General features: G+C 36.9%; 2 protein-coding genes across 2 annotated transcripts; one reads left to right on the top strand and one right to left on the bottom strand.

Moving 5' to 3' along the window:
* Positions 1–3,040: 3,040 nt before the first annotated feature.
* cmc2 (C-x(9)-C motif containing 2) lies at positions 3,041–5,707 on the bottom strand. The gene is made up of 4 exons (XM_034680626.1): positions 5,412–5,707; positions 4,427–4,543; positions 4,274–4,345; positions 3,041–4,134 (listed from the first exon to the last, which is right to left on the bottom strand). The coding sequence occupies exons 2-4, from the start codon at positions 4,505–4,507 to the stop codon at positions 4,051–4,053; spliced, it is 237 nt and encodes a 78-aa protein (XP_034536517.1). The 5' UTR covers positions 4,508–4,543; positions 5,412–5,707; the 3' UTR covers positions 3,041–4,050.
* A 3,266-nt stretch (positions 5,708–8,973) lies between these two features.
* cenpn (centromere protein N) lies at positions 8,974–14,251 on the top strand. Its single transcript, XM_034680899.1, has 10 exons — positions 8,974–9,292; positions 10,344–10,389; positions 10,911–10,970; positions 11,256–11,329; positions 11,465–11,638; positions 11,724–11,825; positions 12,897–12,948; positions 13,078–13,187; positions 13,364–13,487; positions 13,843–14,251. The coding sequence occupies exons 1-10, from the start codon at positions 9,122–9,124 to the stop codon at positions 13,962–13,964; spliced, it is 1,035 nt and encodes a 344-aa protein (XP_034536790.1). The 5' UTR covers positions 8,974–9,121; the 3' UTR covers positions 13,965–14,251.
* The last annotated feature ends 1,479 nt before the right edge of the window (positions 14,252–15,730 follow it).

The raw sequence follows: 15,730 nt of genomic DNA, 5'->3' as shown, positions 1-15,730 counted from the left end.
AAGAAAAAGAAATGTAGATGGATGTAGATGGAAAACACTGGAAGTCTGATGTACATGTCGGCACTGAATATAAAAATGTGTCAGTTATAAATCAAGTGACATAATGGCAGGAGTACAAAATGACTGCAAAGGATTGAATGAACTGGCAGTACAGATCACATGCAAGGATTAGCAATGGATTTTTATCCAATTTACTCTGAGCTACATGTGGTATCCTTACATGCAGTGCTGTGTGGGTTTATATGTAAAATATGGCTTCCAGTTATAAGCGCAGATAATAATTGTGTGAAATGCGTGTATTTTTTTTTTTTTTTTTTAATCTTGTTGATTGTGACTACAAAAACTGTAATCAATCTATATTGTGAAAATTCAACAGTCATGTACCTGGAGTCAACTTTGTCCTTAACTGCATGTGATGATTCAAGATTTGAAGACATATTTTTATTGCAATGTGTATATTATATACAGGCATCTATTTTGGTTTACCAAAAAAAAAGAAAAAGAGAAAGGAAACCTATGAAAACAGTTTCTTAAAAAGATATGTGTCCGTTTTTGCAGTCGTACACGTTGTAAAATACAGAATAATATATGGATAAAGTAGACTGTTTTGTGTAACAGCTTGCATGTAATATACTGTACATATAAATGTGTCGCCGGTCTGAATACCTTGTATTGCGGGGTATGTTTTGTACCAACATTGTAAGTATTGTTAGAAATTGTGCAGTTTATTTTTGTATTTATTTGAGATAACTGTTTGGATGTGCAGTGCCATGTGGGTTCTTTTGCTCCAGAAGCAACCGACTCCTATAATCAGACATTCAAATTATTCCATTAAAATTCTGATGATAATTTATCACTTAAACACCAAAATACACATGCTTTTTCACTTGAATATTTAATTTCCAGTTGACATTATTTAATTAAGATCTAGATTATGTTGTAAATTATTGAAGCATGTCATTTAATCTAAAATGTGATGTTGTGTTTTACTGGGCTTTCGAAGTAAGAACTGATAATCAGTAGAACAACCTATATATTGTATTTCTGAATTTTCCTCTTCAATCATGTGAGGCTCACTGCTCTGCAGGGTCGCTGAATAATTTTAAGTCATCTGTTTTGTAATTAGCCATGGCAGTTTGATTACAGATGATGATTAATAGTTTGATTAGACTTTTTCAACTTAAATCAACCAAGACATTGACACCATTTGTCCTAGGCTGATGAAAGATCAAACCTTTGCAGCTGTGTGGCAGTGCACCTGAATATCCCTTCATCTTAAATGAAAAGTTCCCTGCATTCACTATTGTGGCAATGTCCCTCATCTGCAGGAAAATAACAGTCCATTGTAATAGTTTATCCACACCTCTTGCCTGGCAGCATTGGGAACTACCCGTGTAATGTGTCTACTGTACAGCACCACTGAATGCCGATCATTCATGTGAGCTGAGGATTCATCACAAAGATCTCTGTATTTATTCATTAATTTATTATAATTTCCCAAATATTATGCATCCTTTCTTAGTGTGCCCCTGGAAACAAAAGCTTTTTTGACTGATAAAGAAATGTTTTTAACTGTCTGTCAGGCATTTAATCAAATCCATGTGTTTTACATGTACTTAATAAGAAAAAAGAAATGAATATCAGAAATTGCCTGCCATAATTTTTACTATTATTTATGAAAAATGATTTTGAAAATAAAATAATTTAGTCTTTTAGAAACACAATATTATTTACCATCCCCTTTATGAGTATTCAGTCATTCATGTTTTTCCCCACGTTGTCTCTTAGCACACCTTCGGGTGCCTTACAGTTTAAATATCTGTCAGATGTGGATCCATACATTGTGATGGGTAGAGTAAGCTGCTTCAAATAAACGAACAGTACTTCCACTATGTGTTTTGTGTTGTACATGTCTAAAAACACTAACATGGTTATGTCTGTAAAGTTCCAGGAATTATAGGATATATCTACAGTGAATGGCACAAGGGTGCAGGTTCAGTTTGTGGCTCATGTACTAGCAGCTGTAATTTTCTTTTACAATATAGAGAAGGCTTTATAGTTATGAAGGAGATACTTCACATTTTATGTGTTGTGAGAAAGTAAGAGGGAAAAGTTATTAATGTAACTAACCAAAGAACATAATAAACAGAAAGAGCCTTCCCTCTATGGTAAAGAGCTTAAAAGCCAGGCCACCACTGCTTCTGTGCCCACATTTCATGGTATTCACTCAACAAACCGAGGCTCAGGTGTCATTTTCTGACCCTATTGTGAACTTTCAGTTGCATGAACAATAGGCCACCGACGTAGAGCCAGGTGTCAGCCAATGAAAGGTCTAGAAGGTCAACCAGAGCCCACTGTTAAACAAAGAGAGGAGGTTACATGACCACGAGTGAACATGTGAAAGAAGCATCCCATTCAGGTCACATAATGACACCTTCACCAGCTTGCGTTGCTGCATATAGACCAGGAATATCTAAATTATTAACAATGGGCTCCTGAGCTTATACTCTCTTTACATTGGGAGAGGCATTTTTGTATGATTGAAATCACATGATATTATTGCAATGCCTAATTGATGCTAAATTAAGCAAAATGTAGTAGCATGGAAAGATACAAATATGTCTTACATTGATTTTTATATTGTGATCTCAAACATACACTTTTCCTGTATGGAGACACGTTTAAGGACCTCATGTTTAAGGAGTGTGATATATTCATTGTTGCAACAGCCCTAAATGTAGTCTAAAGAAGAAATAGATCTCCTGAAACCCTATAATGGACACAAAGCAAAGTATACAGATGTGTACTGTATACAGCAGGCATAACAAATAGTTTCAAATAAAATGTATTACTTTCTCTATTTTGGGACTCTTTGAGAAAACTTATTTAAGATCTTGAATGCTATAGAATACATTTTTATTGTCAACCAAGGTGGAAATTTGGTGGACAATCCAGATGTATTCCATTAGGGTATTTCTACATCCTGCAGATACCCTGGTTGATGTTTTCTTACACTTAAAACAAAGACTGGATTCTTATGTCAACATCATGAAATCACTTTATTTGAAAGAACTTATCGAATCAATATGATTCTCCCTTCACATACACTTTCAAACAAGAATGAGCACATTCACACACAGTTTCCTAATGCTGGTCCGGCTTTGAATCTTTTTTTTTTCACATGCCTTTCTGATGCATCCCTGAAATGGACTCTCCCCGCCTGAATCATTAATAATTCAGGTACCAGAATATTCCTGAGGAGTCCTGCTGAATAAAATAATGGTTTGATGAAAGGGCTCAGCCATCAGCTACACTTATCTCTTTGACAGACCTGTAATGTTCTGCTAGGGGGGGGCACAAATGATGAACAGTGATCTTTAATCAGAAGCACTAGTTGGTTTTAATGTTGAGCAAGTTTTAGTCGATGCAGATTAAATAGAGTGTGATAGACCAAAGTAGATCAAGGACATTTTCACACCTGGATCGTCCAGCTCCGGAGTGGTTCGTTTGCAGTGGGAACACAAACAACCCAGCGACCGGAACAAATAGCTGCTTGACTCATCACACTAGTAGCTGTATTAATAGTAACAGGAATACAGCTACTACGTATTTCATTTATCACTGATAGTTTGCTCAAGAATAGAGATTGGCTATCGTTACTCACTGTAACCATTCACTTGAATATCAGCAGAAAAGCAATAAATCAAAGGCTTGATTTCTGGATTTTTGTGAGCGGTGTCCAGCATTTGACAAATACGCTCATCAGTCCTAGTGAAGATTAGGCTTTGACCTTAAAAATCTTGATAGAAGTAATGGCAGTAATATAAATAACAAGGCCTTGCACTTGTTGATGTTTCCATTCATGTGATACTCAAAACTGTTGATGTTAATAAAACCCACACAGCTTTGCATTTACAGACAGAGGCTACAACCCTTCTTCTGTCTCCATAACACAAAAGCAGAAGACATGTTGAACACAGTGATGCTTCATTCCAGTCCCACCATCTTTAAACTAGGAATGGCAGTGGCAACATGGTTGTCAAATGTCCTTCAGAACTCCTCCTTGGGTCCCTCTTTCAGCCTCTTTTTCATGTCCCGTGCGTGCTGTTTGCTTTGCTCTCTCTTTTCCAGTCTCTATTGCAAGGTGAAACAAAGAAAATGTGGAACAAGATTAAGACAAATAAAGCAGCTATTAGTAGTAAAAGCATTCCATTAGTATTATCATCAGGCATATTAACAAAGACAAAAATTAAACATTAAATAAATCACAAACCTCTTTCTTCAGGCACTCACGCATAGCCCGGTCCACATCATTACATGTGCCGAAAAACTTCATGACATTGTGCTGCAGAAAACATGAAAGAACATTTAAAAACATTTCTGCATATTGGATGCATTTGACAAAAAAAATCTGAGAGTGACTTACATCGGCGTGGCACTGCCTCAGCTGGGTTATCAGTACATTGCACGCATCGGTGTGCAGGTGAGGGGACAGGTCAGGGTGCATACTGAGTTAAGGGCCTACTGTACCACTGCAGCAAGACTGAAAAGCCACAAACAAGAGGAGTACAGACTGAGGAGCTCTGAGTTTGGAGTTACCGTTAAAAATTGCTACAAGAGGTGTAGCAAAACAACTTGAGCTGTATCAACTAAACACAAAGAAAAATGATGGATATCACATCTCAATACTAAGGCCATTTGTTTTGTTATTAATATGTGTATTTAATGCATTGATTATGTATTTGAACAGATTCTAAAAATAACCCTCAATTTTTCCAAGAGCCAAAGATAGTTAATTTACATAAGTATAAAACATCTAAATCTTCTCACGCCACAGGTAAGATCATGTTAATGAATGGAGTTTTAGTTTGCTAACTGACTTAGACAAGTTATACATTTAAACCCAACACTTGTCATTTATTCTTCCCTTGTGAATCATCCAGCTAGTCACTAGTTCAGCACTACTTAAATCTACTGTGTTGACTCTGATATGCAACAATTGTGCCATGGACATGTCTTCTAAAGGATACTAATGCCTCCCCATCCCTCTCCTTCCTGAGCTGTCATATTGATGATGGGATTTGTTTTTCCTGTGGACACTTATCTGCAGAAACAGAGAAGTAAAGAAAGAGTAACGATTCAAAACACCATGACAATGCAAAGTCGTGGTTTAGTTAACATTTTGCACGTTCACACAGTACTCTACTTTACCAATGTAAACAGGAAATGTTTTACTTAATGACTCTGAATCAGGGAACATGGCCACTTCAATGTGCATTAACACTGAGTTGAGTTGTAAAGGTTGTGAATGCAAAGCTAAGCTGGCTCTCAGAGTTTATAATGATTGACTAAAAGTAATTCCTTACACTGTGGACTGTTACCTGTAGTTAATATAACTGTGATTTCCTTACCAGTGGAGAAGGGGTGTTGTGATGTTTCCCTGCAAACCTCGGTCAAATGTCAGCTAGCTGCTAATCAGGCCTCTGTTACCGTCAGCTTTGTTAAACAGCATGAATTCATGAACTCCCTTAAGATCTACTGAACGCTTAACCTTTCTCCCAGTGGGTAACAACTCTTTCTCTATCAATCCTGATTAATAGGATGCTCATGTGCTAGCGTTCATTTAACCTACAATAGCAGACAGAGTTGGAGGACATGCTGTCTGTGGACAGCACTTGAAGCTTTGCGTAACTGTGTGACGACAACACATTGACTGATAGCATTCGATGGCGAATCAGCTTTCTGTGTGCTCAGCAGGCACCCAATGACATGCGTTTCTCTGACAATAGGCGGGACTTAGATAGCGGAAGTTTACGGACAAGACAAGAGGATTCACAGGAACACACTTCCGGTTATGTTAATGAACTGTTTCGTTTGGTAAGGTGCATCAGAGACGGCCCTAACTAATTTGGTGCCCTGTACAAGACTAGGGTTAGAACATTTTAAAAGTTGGAAACTTTCCTTGGGAATTACAGGAATGTATGGGAATAAACGGGAATAAACCAGGAATTTACTAAATTCAAGGTTGGCTCTTAATAAGGAACTTAAATATAGTTGGGCAAAATGTGTTTTAGCATAATCCTGACTTAAACAACCAGATTTCATGCAAGTACAGTTTAATATCTCTGCTATTCCTCAATCACATGCACATAGCACACTGCTTACTGCAGGGCTATTGGGACCACGCTCCCATCACATGCACAGATGATTTCTATTTCGGATGAATGTCTGCTTATAACAAAACATATATTTATGCTTGGATATGATACCTGTCCATTAAATTACCCTCAATTCCCAGTTGATTCCCATTAATTCCCATAAATTACCATTAATTCCCATGGAACGTTTCCAATTTGGAATATTTCCAAAATTCCCCAGCTTATCTTCCCATGGAAATTTACTGGAAACTTTCCGGAAATTTACCGGAAACTTTCTACCCCTTTGCAACCCCATACAAGATCAACACTAATCACAATATTACATACAATATCGACTCAAAGAAAACTGTCATTCAGTTCTATGTTGTACCAATTTTCTTTATTTTATAAGAAGAAAACTCAGAAGAAACACGAATTAAATGGCAACAATGGTAATGCTTATCATAAAATAAATGTAAAAAACGAAATGAGTACAAATTGAAAATAATATGCAAGAACATTTAATATCAAACCACCTTGTGCAGAAATACAAAGTTTTGTAAATACCTGATGAAGCATCATTTGGCTCACAGATGTCCCAGGGATAGCAGGGGATGGATTAAAATAACCTACAGGTGCATTTGTGGAGAGATTTCGAGCATTTATGAAACAATGAGTATTTTATATTAAGTGTGAACAAAAAAGCTGATGTGAAACCCACCAGATAATTGCACCTGTGCTGCATTACATCCTCTTATATAAAAAACAGCGTAAATAATGACAGGGATTTCTTGAAAAATGTGCTTATTATTGCATCAGTCTGGACCAATAAGATTTCAATATTCAGACAATATCCATCCATTAATTATCTTGACCACTTATCCTGTTTGGGGTTATCAGGGGCTGGAGCCTATCCCAGCTGACTTCGGACGGAAGGCAGGGTACACCCTAGACAGGTCGCCAACACATCACAGTATTAAGACAATAGCTAGAAAAAATGCAATACCCGCTCAAGATAATTTTATTTCACTACTGAAATATTTGCCATGACAATTCCTCAGGAAAAAAAACAGGAAAATGTCATGCAAACTCCAGGAAGTACACTGACTTAACTCTTAAGTGATGACAGACTTTATCTGCATTTAAAACTAAACAACAAGCCAACCCCTCTTTTTCATTGCTGCATTCACAATATGTTGGGTTCTTTCAGATTAATTATGCCAACATGGTAACTCAAAGTGAATAAATAGAACACACACACTTTTAATAGCTTGATTCCAGGAATAATATGATATATTTTCTCTGCAGAGCAGTACAGAAACCTCAGCATAATTTAGTTTAGCCAAAATGTTTCCCTAAGCCTTAAATTCAAACCGACCTACACCTCGCACAAATATCTATAAAACAAGGACTTCCTGTACAAAAGGCCTGCATGCTCTTTGACATAAATATTAAAAATGCAAATGCTTAATACTGTTAATTACAAAAAGTGATGGAAAATAAATATTTAGAATCAACTAGGGTATGGTACACACACGTCTGGGAGGAGGCCACGGGGAAGGCCCAGGACACGCTGGCGAGATTATATCTCTCAGCTGGCCTGGGAGCGCCTCGGTATCCTCCCAGAAGAGCTGGTGGAAGTGGCCGGAGAGAGGAGTACCTAGGCTTCCCTGCTGAGGCTGCTGCCCCCGCGACCTGGACCCGGATAAGCGGAAGAAGATGGATGGATGGATGGATAGGGTATGGTGTTAGCTAAGTATGTACACAAAGATGGCAGTAAAATTATTGGTCTTCTATCCCATACAACATGTTGTACTTCACAAAAGAGAAAGTCTATTTCTTTTAATGGCTTGAGGATGAGTCTGGAAGAAGTTCAAAAAAAGACATAACACTGTTTCTTTCTATGGAGAGGCTGTTCAGTTACCCTTCAGCCAAGTCCAAGGGAAAAAAATATTACTCTTGACATGAAAACTGCTGGCAAAACTTTCACAGGAAAACATGTTTGAGATATTATGGTGTCAGATCCCTGCTTAACAGATATATATATATATTAAAGTTTTCTAAGGCTCATAAGTATTTTAAACTGTGCTTAAAGGTCTTTTTTTAATGTATTAGATGTTTCTATGCCTTGTTTTTTGCTTGTTACATATTTCTTTTTTATGCTAAACTTTGTTAATTTTTCTTTTAAATAATACATAGACTATTTAAAGTTCTTGACTTTACGAAAAAAAGAGACAGAAATATATCTATGTCTCTTTTTTTCGTAAAGTAGGGAACTTTAAATTGTCTAAGTACTCTGTAAGTGTGTGCTCTTCCCTTTTGTTTATTTGTAATTTGTACTGTTGTCCGCTAGATGGCAGTGTTTTGTTTAGGTTTCTTGGTGCAAAAACAGGCTTCGCTCATATGTAAAGAAGAATTCAACTGGTTTAAATATCAGGTGTAACATAACATGTATATAATATTTTATACAGTCTATGGTAAATACTGTTGGAAAAAAAATGGTTGAATCCAAACCCTGTTATAACTCTGACATGCATATTTCGGCAGACAAATCTTTATTGCCGATATATGCATCCACCCATAGAGTTAGTTTCTAATCCTTTGTAGTCACAAACTGCTGCCAGCTCATATTTTGGACTGTGTGGATTCATAATTTACAAATATATAACTTGTTATTGTCTCTATAGCTGAATAACAGTATTTCTCGGCACAACACCGGCCCTGTTCACCTCTGTGAAGTTACTGATATACTTTCTGTTATGCAGTACCACTCCAATACAGCAGAGGGCGCTGATCAAGAACGCTCATGATTTTCAATCGACACATGATTGGCTGATTCGTGCGCTCCCTTATTGGCGGGTTGTTTGGATGGTTTCAGACTGTGTTTTTGTTGCTGCGTACACTTCAGGGAGGAATAAATACACTCAGAAACTGGCCTCCAAAAAGCGCACCCAACCCTTATACTGGTTTCTGCTTGAGGAATAATGGACGAGTCTGGGAAACGTTTGCTGCGGCGGCTCATAAGACGGATCCCTAGTCAGTTGCTACAAACAACCCTGGAGAAGTGGGGCCGACTGACGGAGGATCAGCAGCAGTCCTTAGACTGTACTCAATCCAAATGGACCTTAACGGAGAAAATGTTAACTATGTGCGAGGTATTTCAAACCCTTTCTTAAAAAATGAGCTATTATGCAAAATACCTGAACATTTTGAAGTCTTTTAAATGTACCCAGAGTCAAATCAAAGTCCGATGAAAGGGGCCTTTAGTTACTGTGGTCCGTCTTTTTGGAACAAACTGCCTGCAGACCTCAGGTCCATAACAACTGTCTCCACTTTTATAAAAAGACTCAAAACATTTTTATTTTCTCAAGCGTATGAATTCCAATTCGCTTTAGAATTGATTTTAAGATTTTGCTTTTTGTTTTTAAAGCTCTGAATGGTCTGGCCCCTCACTATATAACTGACCTCCTGAGTCCTTAAAAAACCTCCAGGCCTCTGAGGTCTTCTGACATGGGTCTCCTGGCAGTTCCCCGGTCAAAATACAAACTGAAGGGCGACCGTGCTTTTAGTGTAAGGGCGTTGGAACAGCCTCCCCTCGGTCGACTCTTTTAAGACTCTCTTCAAAACGCACTTTTATATTTTAGCATTTGAGTCCTCTAGTCCTGAATAGGTTCTCATTTCCAATGCTGTGCTTTCCTTGTCGTTTGTCTTTTTTTAAATGATTGCTTGTTTGGTCTCACATTACGTTTTTTTTATGTATTGTACAGCACTTTGGCCAGCTTCTGCTGTTTTTTTAAATGTGCTTTATAAATGCATTTGACTTGACTTGCCTTGACATGATATAATGACTGTTGTGACAGAATGCATGTGCAGCAACAATTGCTGTTTGGTTGATTGCTGGGGTGGATTTATGTTGGGTGTATCTATTGTTTTTCTATTTTTATTTACTCTATTTTTGGGAAAAATGTTTTCATCTTTTTAATTCTCCATGTAAAGCACATTAAACTTACGTGTAATGAAATGTGCTTTATAAATAAAACTGTTATTGCTAATGCTATTAACGATGATTTAAAATGACATATATTGGACTTTGTTTGCGTGTATGGCTGCTCATTGTTGTTCAAAACGTTGTTATTGGATTCCTGCCTTTCTTGTTAAGGACAGGTGTAGTCATCTGATCCTAAACATCACCTGTTTTATTTTCAGGAAAATGATTGGACACTTAAACGCATCACGGAGCTCGAAATGATATGTGAGTCAGATACTTCATTTTGTCATTTCAAAGCTGCTGTTGGTAGGAATGGTGTGGTGCTGGGTTTGTAGAAAAGGTCATAATACCCATCGGTACTCATCGGTAAGTGGATTCATTTGAGACTGAAATCTCTGCATTTCCAATGCCTTTGTATCAAGCAATGTTATTATTCCCCTCGTTCCCGTTATGACGGACCAATCATAGCTAATCTCCAATCCTCTGTCCTGATTGGTTAAGGGGTGGCCCCTACTACATCCTCCGATTGGTTATGAGTCCAGCACTATCATGACTGCACACACCGATCTGTGTTGGGGGGCTAAGAGGAAATCTGGTTGGTAGGGATAGTGTTGACATTCGAAGTCCCTCTATCTGAACAGATGTTTACTCCATGACTACCAACAGCAGCTTTAACCTGAGCACCGGCAAGGCAAGCTGGCTAACCATACTGTTAGCTAATAAATCATGTAACACTTACAGGTCTGTAATAGTTCTTGTGTGGCTTTGCTGTCATTATCTCTTAGATATTATGGACAATCCCAACCAGGGAATGTGGCATGCCTACCAGCTCATTGACCCTCAAGGTATCTGACAAAAACCTTAAAACGATATACATTTTGTACCATGAAGGCAAAATTCTACATGTGTTCTTCTTTATTTATTTTTCATTAAACACAAGAATACACAGCTGCTAGAGTCATTAGGGTTATTTTTTCAGGTGAAAAGTTTGGTTTATTAACTAGGAAAGCAAAGAAAGTAACCTACTAGAGGGTGTCACTTGTTTTCCATTCACAAAGCAAAGTGTCTCTGTATGTACATTGTGTTCTTTCTATATGTTAATGATACAGATTTCTCTTTTTTTATTTCAGATGATGCTCACTGCGTAGAGGTCACACAATTCAATGAACAATTTAAATCTCATCTCAGGGAGCTTTTAGGACATGTAAGCCACACATATCTCCTCACATATGTTGCAAAGTCTTACTAATGATATGGATGCATTATTTGATGTCATTTATGATCTCCTTTGTGTCAAACATCCTTTAATAATTGTCTGCTTTTGTATTTTTCATCCAAGGTGTCTATAAAAATAAAGAAGCACACTGATGAAGCTGTATGGATTCGGATTGCATGGGGAGACAGCTACTCTCGGCCCAACCACATGAAACCAACATATGTTGTTCACTATCTTCAGACTCCGTATGTCTATGTGACCAGCCTGACTTCAAAGCAGAAGCCCCTGTTATCCCAGGTGAGGAACAAGTGCTAGAAATAGCCCTTATTTACACAGTTGTAAGGCAGCCTTTTTTAAAAACAGATTTCACTCTACTTTGCAGGCCTTGGTTCTGTCCACCAGATATCAAGCTATCAAGGATGCTTATCTCAGTGGACGGAAACTCACTGCCATCAGGGACCTGCTGATGAGACAGTACCAACAGGTGAGCTGTTTGTGATGACAACTGGATAAGACGAGGCTCTTTATCTTAATACTCCACATTATTTCCCACTTCACTTAGAGTTGAGGATCATCTACCACTGAACTCTGTCATGATGCATGATGAAGGGAATTAAAAAATGTCTAATTTTCTGTAAAAGAATAAATATAAATGTCCATTTCCCCACTGATAAAAGATGGGTGTTCAATTGTTTTCACTGATGAATCCAAATGTATGGTTTAGGATGATATTTTTAAATGAAAATAACATTTAACTTCAATGTAGGTATAGTTACAATACAGAACTGTCACAGCTCTCCTGACATCCTTTAGTTCTTCATAGCTTATGAGGTCTCTCCACACCCAGACACTTAGATAGCATAGGCTAACTTTAATAACAATGAGGAGACCTTTTCTCTAAACTTCATCCTATTCCTTAGTTATCTCAAAGAAGCACCGATGCATTAAACCCCCTGCCAACTTCTTTCTGTTCCCTCTGATGTTTTTCAAAGTCTGGCACTGCTGCCATCTGCTGCCTTGCTGTCTGACACTAATTCACCCCACCACCTCATACAAAGGCAGCCCCATATCACCTACAAATATCAGACATCATACGTAGCATAAATAATGATTAAAAAAAATACTTTTTTTTAATATTGATTACACAAAACTTTTACAATTGCAACAATTAACTGCTTATGTCCTTTTACCTGGATTTGTTTGTTTTCACATTTAAATTGGGGCTCAGGTAAACCAGAGTTTTTGGTAGGATACTATTTGCCATTCCAAGTCTAACTGATTGGTTGTGGTCAGAATTTTCTCAAAAAAAAAAGAGAGAGAGATGAAAACAGAGGTACTTTATCATCACTTAGTTTGCCCAAGAAGATATCATGAAAATATGATTTATGAGACTTGAAGGAGGCGACTTTTAAAGCAGCGTGATAACTTGTTAACCCATGGTTAGTTTTTCTTTTGAGAAGTCCATAGTCAAGGATAGTTGTTCACATTTCCAGAAAGATTGAGCAGATGTATTTTGCGATTGGGTGGATTTCACATTCCTTGTGTTTCCTTCTAGGTGTTCCCCACAAAGTATCCCAGCACTCTTGCAGAGGAGAATCAAATCTCAAGTAGGCTAAAAAATATATTTGACATCATATAATTTCAGCTTGAACATTATTCTTGAGCTTCACGTAATTTGCAGTAAGGCATGTCTGGAGTTCTGCACTGTTGTGAGTGTATGTCATTTGTTTTCACAGACCCACACATAAATAAAGAACAAGATGGAAATGCAGCAAACAGACTTCAGCTGGCCTGTGAGGCCTTTGGTAACGGGACGTTACCTCAGCTACAGTCTGCAGTATACAAGGTACCCTGAGGGATGCTTGTGTTTATAACAGTTACTTAATAAAAGTTGAACTGTTGTTGAAAATCAAATCAAAGGAACAAATGACATGACTTGTTTTCACTTTATCGGTTCATAAAGTTGACACTTCTCTGTTCTGTAATCATCGGAATTATACTTTGTGTTAATATTTTTTTTAGCTTGAGACAAAATTCAGAGACCAGACCAACAAGACCATGACAGAGCGAGAGGAGCCCTTCAGATGTGTTGTCAAATTTGAAAGCACCAGCCTCCTGGAGTCACTCAAAGACTGTGCATCTTCAGGTACAAATAGTTTGTTTAGCCATATACATGTAGAACATTTTAATTTTTAAAATAAATTCAACAAAACTTATTTATACAAAAAAATATATAATGTTTCATATTTCAGCAATTCCATAAACGACCACAAGGGGGCATACAAACAAGATGAAATATCCTTACTCATACACAGGCATAATTCATCATGAATATGTCATAGTAATTGAGAGTTATATGATAACTATTTCTTACCCATCCTTCCTTTTATATTTTAGGAAAAAGCTAATTATTTCATTCCACTTCATAATCATTTCATGTAATACCATTAATACTCTTAATTTTCAGTTTGGCTAATTTCATGTCTCTTTATATTTTTCAGGATTTGCCTCCACCCCTGTTACACCTCTGCTCTCATCTATTTCCCTTAAAGGAAAGAATTATTTTGTCATTACAGACAATGACCCTGGTGCCTCCTCACAGTCAAGACGGCCCCAAAACTAATGTGTGACAAACCTCGACTTAATGGACTAACAAAACAACAGACTCATTGGGGACAGATCATTGACCTGTAATTCCAGCCAGGAGTAAAAGTTAAAAAAATGCAATGGCACTGATAGTAGTGATGTTTTTCACCATTTTTATGTTCAGTACAATTTGTAATACAAGACCTAAGTTCTTTCCATTACTCAGTACCCCTTCAATGCCATATAATACAGAAATGAACAGAACAGTTTATGAAGACACTGATTGTACAGTATATAATAATTATCTTTCAGTTTGTTCCTTTGTCTCTTTGTTCTAACATGGTTTTAGTTTTTTTTAAAGAAAGAAAATAAAGTACTTTATGTGTTTTAATGATAAAAACAATAAAGAACAAAAAAGCAAACTTAAATATCTGTTAACATGTTAGATACATCACAAGCTGTACATGTTCGAAACGGAGTGGGGTGAAGGAAAAAAACTGCAACATGAAAGGAAGACACTGACAACTGGCCTTTTGCTAGCTACATGTATGTTTAATATTATGCCTTGACCATTGTTTGCTATAGTCAAGTGATGATTCTCTGAAGTCACTTCTCTGCCCATCTAAAACTGTCGCTTATTGAAGTCAAAATGTATTGTAAGGCTGCTCGTTGGACTGTTTGGAGAAGCAGAAACAAGGAGAATTCTGGGGGCTTATCTTGGGATCAAATCCCACATTGCCAGTCATAGTAGTATTTTTTCATTATGGGATGTATACTGTTACTGTTATTGCAACAGCTTTACTTTTAACTTAACTTGATTATTGGCGATTGAACAAGTCGTGTTAGCCAAGCCGTATACTATTGACTCTATATCTAAATTACCTCCAACAATTTCTTATAACTTGTATGCAGACATCTAGAAAGAGTTTGTATTATAATAATCTAATCTGAACTTTTCTTGAAATATCATTATGCCTTCAGTGTTTTGCCAGATATTTGTAAAAAAAAAAAGTTTCTAAATTGAAGCTTGACTAAAGTATAGAAGCCTGAAGCAGACATGCATCCATACACTTTTTGCAGTTTCATGCAATAACTAGTAAATACCACCAAAGTTGGTTTTCCTATTATATTGGATTTATTTGTCTCCCTATCTCAGTATCTCTATATAACAGATTGGGGTTTTTTTGCAATAGGGAGATGGTCGGCCATTTACTAAATACAAAAATGTCTGTTGCAGTTTTTTTTATTTCTGGTCTGTGCTAAGGTAGAAACTTGGCGTTCAAGACAACAGCATCCGTGGAGGGGGACCCGCTCATATGCCAATGAAAAACGCCTAAAAACAAAACAATTTTTACATTCAGGTCATTATACACATTTAAAGGTATTCCTCACTTATATTCTATTTCTGCTAAATCCTGCTAAAATACTACACACACCATCTTCTATTTACAACTTCTATTTACATCTATCACTGCGATGCAACTGTTTCAGAATCAGAATCAGCTTTATTGGCCAGGTATGCTTGAACACACAAGGAATTTGACTTGGTAAGCTGTGCTCTCAAAATAAAAATAATAAATAATTTTAAATAATAATAAATAATAATAATTACAATAATAATAATATCAACTAAAAACAAAAAGAACAAGTAGTAGGCATTACTAATATGTACAGGCTAAAATAATATGATAATAGTACAGTGGTGAGTAGTGCAGAGGTAGTTTTTACATTAAAAAAGTACAGTTGTGCTCGTAAGTTTACATACCCTGGCAGAATTTATGATTTCTTGGGTAGTTTCTGTTG

This window comes from Notolabrus celidotus, chromosome 3 (genome assembly GCF_009762535.1).
Source record: "Notolabrus celidotus isolate fNotCel1 chromosome 3, fNotCel1.pri, whole genome shotgun sequence".
Lineage (NCBI taxonomy): Eukaryota > Metazoa > Chordata > Actinopteri > Labriformes > Labridae > Notolabrus > Notolabrus celidotus.
This window is presented reverse-complemented; position numbering and strand designations above follow the sequence as displayed.

What these genes read in the sequence shown, in the direction of transcription:
- cenpn (XM_034680899.1), top strand. Translation starts at nt 9,122, where the DNA reads ATGGACGAGTCTGGGAAACGTTTGCTGCGGCGGCTCATAAGACGGATC. An exon ending in TGATGAGACAGTACCAACAG is followed by an intron (nt 11,826 to 12,896) that starts GTGAGCTGTTTG and finishes GTTTCCTTCTAG; the next exon opens with GTGTTCCCCACAAAGTATCC. An exon ending in TACAGTCTGCAGTATACAAG is followed by an intron (nt 13,188 to 13,363) that starts GTACCCTGAGGG and finishes TATTTTTTTTAG; the next exon opens with CTTGAGACAAAATTCAGAGA.
- cmc2 (XM_034680626.1), bottom strand. Translation starts at nt 4,507, where the DNA reads ATGCACCCTGACCTGTCCCCTCACCTGCACACCGATGCGTGCAATGTA. An exon ending in TGAGGCAGTGCCACGCCGAT is followed by an intron (nt 4,346 to 4,426) that starts GTAAGTCACTCT and finishes TGTTTTCTGCAG; the next exon opens with CACAATGTCATGAAGTTTTT. An exon ending in GTGAGTGCCTGAAGAAAGAG is followed by an intron (nt 4,135 to 4,273) that starts GTTTGTGATTTA and finishes ACCTTGCAATAG; the next exon opens with AGACTGGAAAAGAGAGAGCA.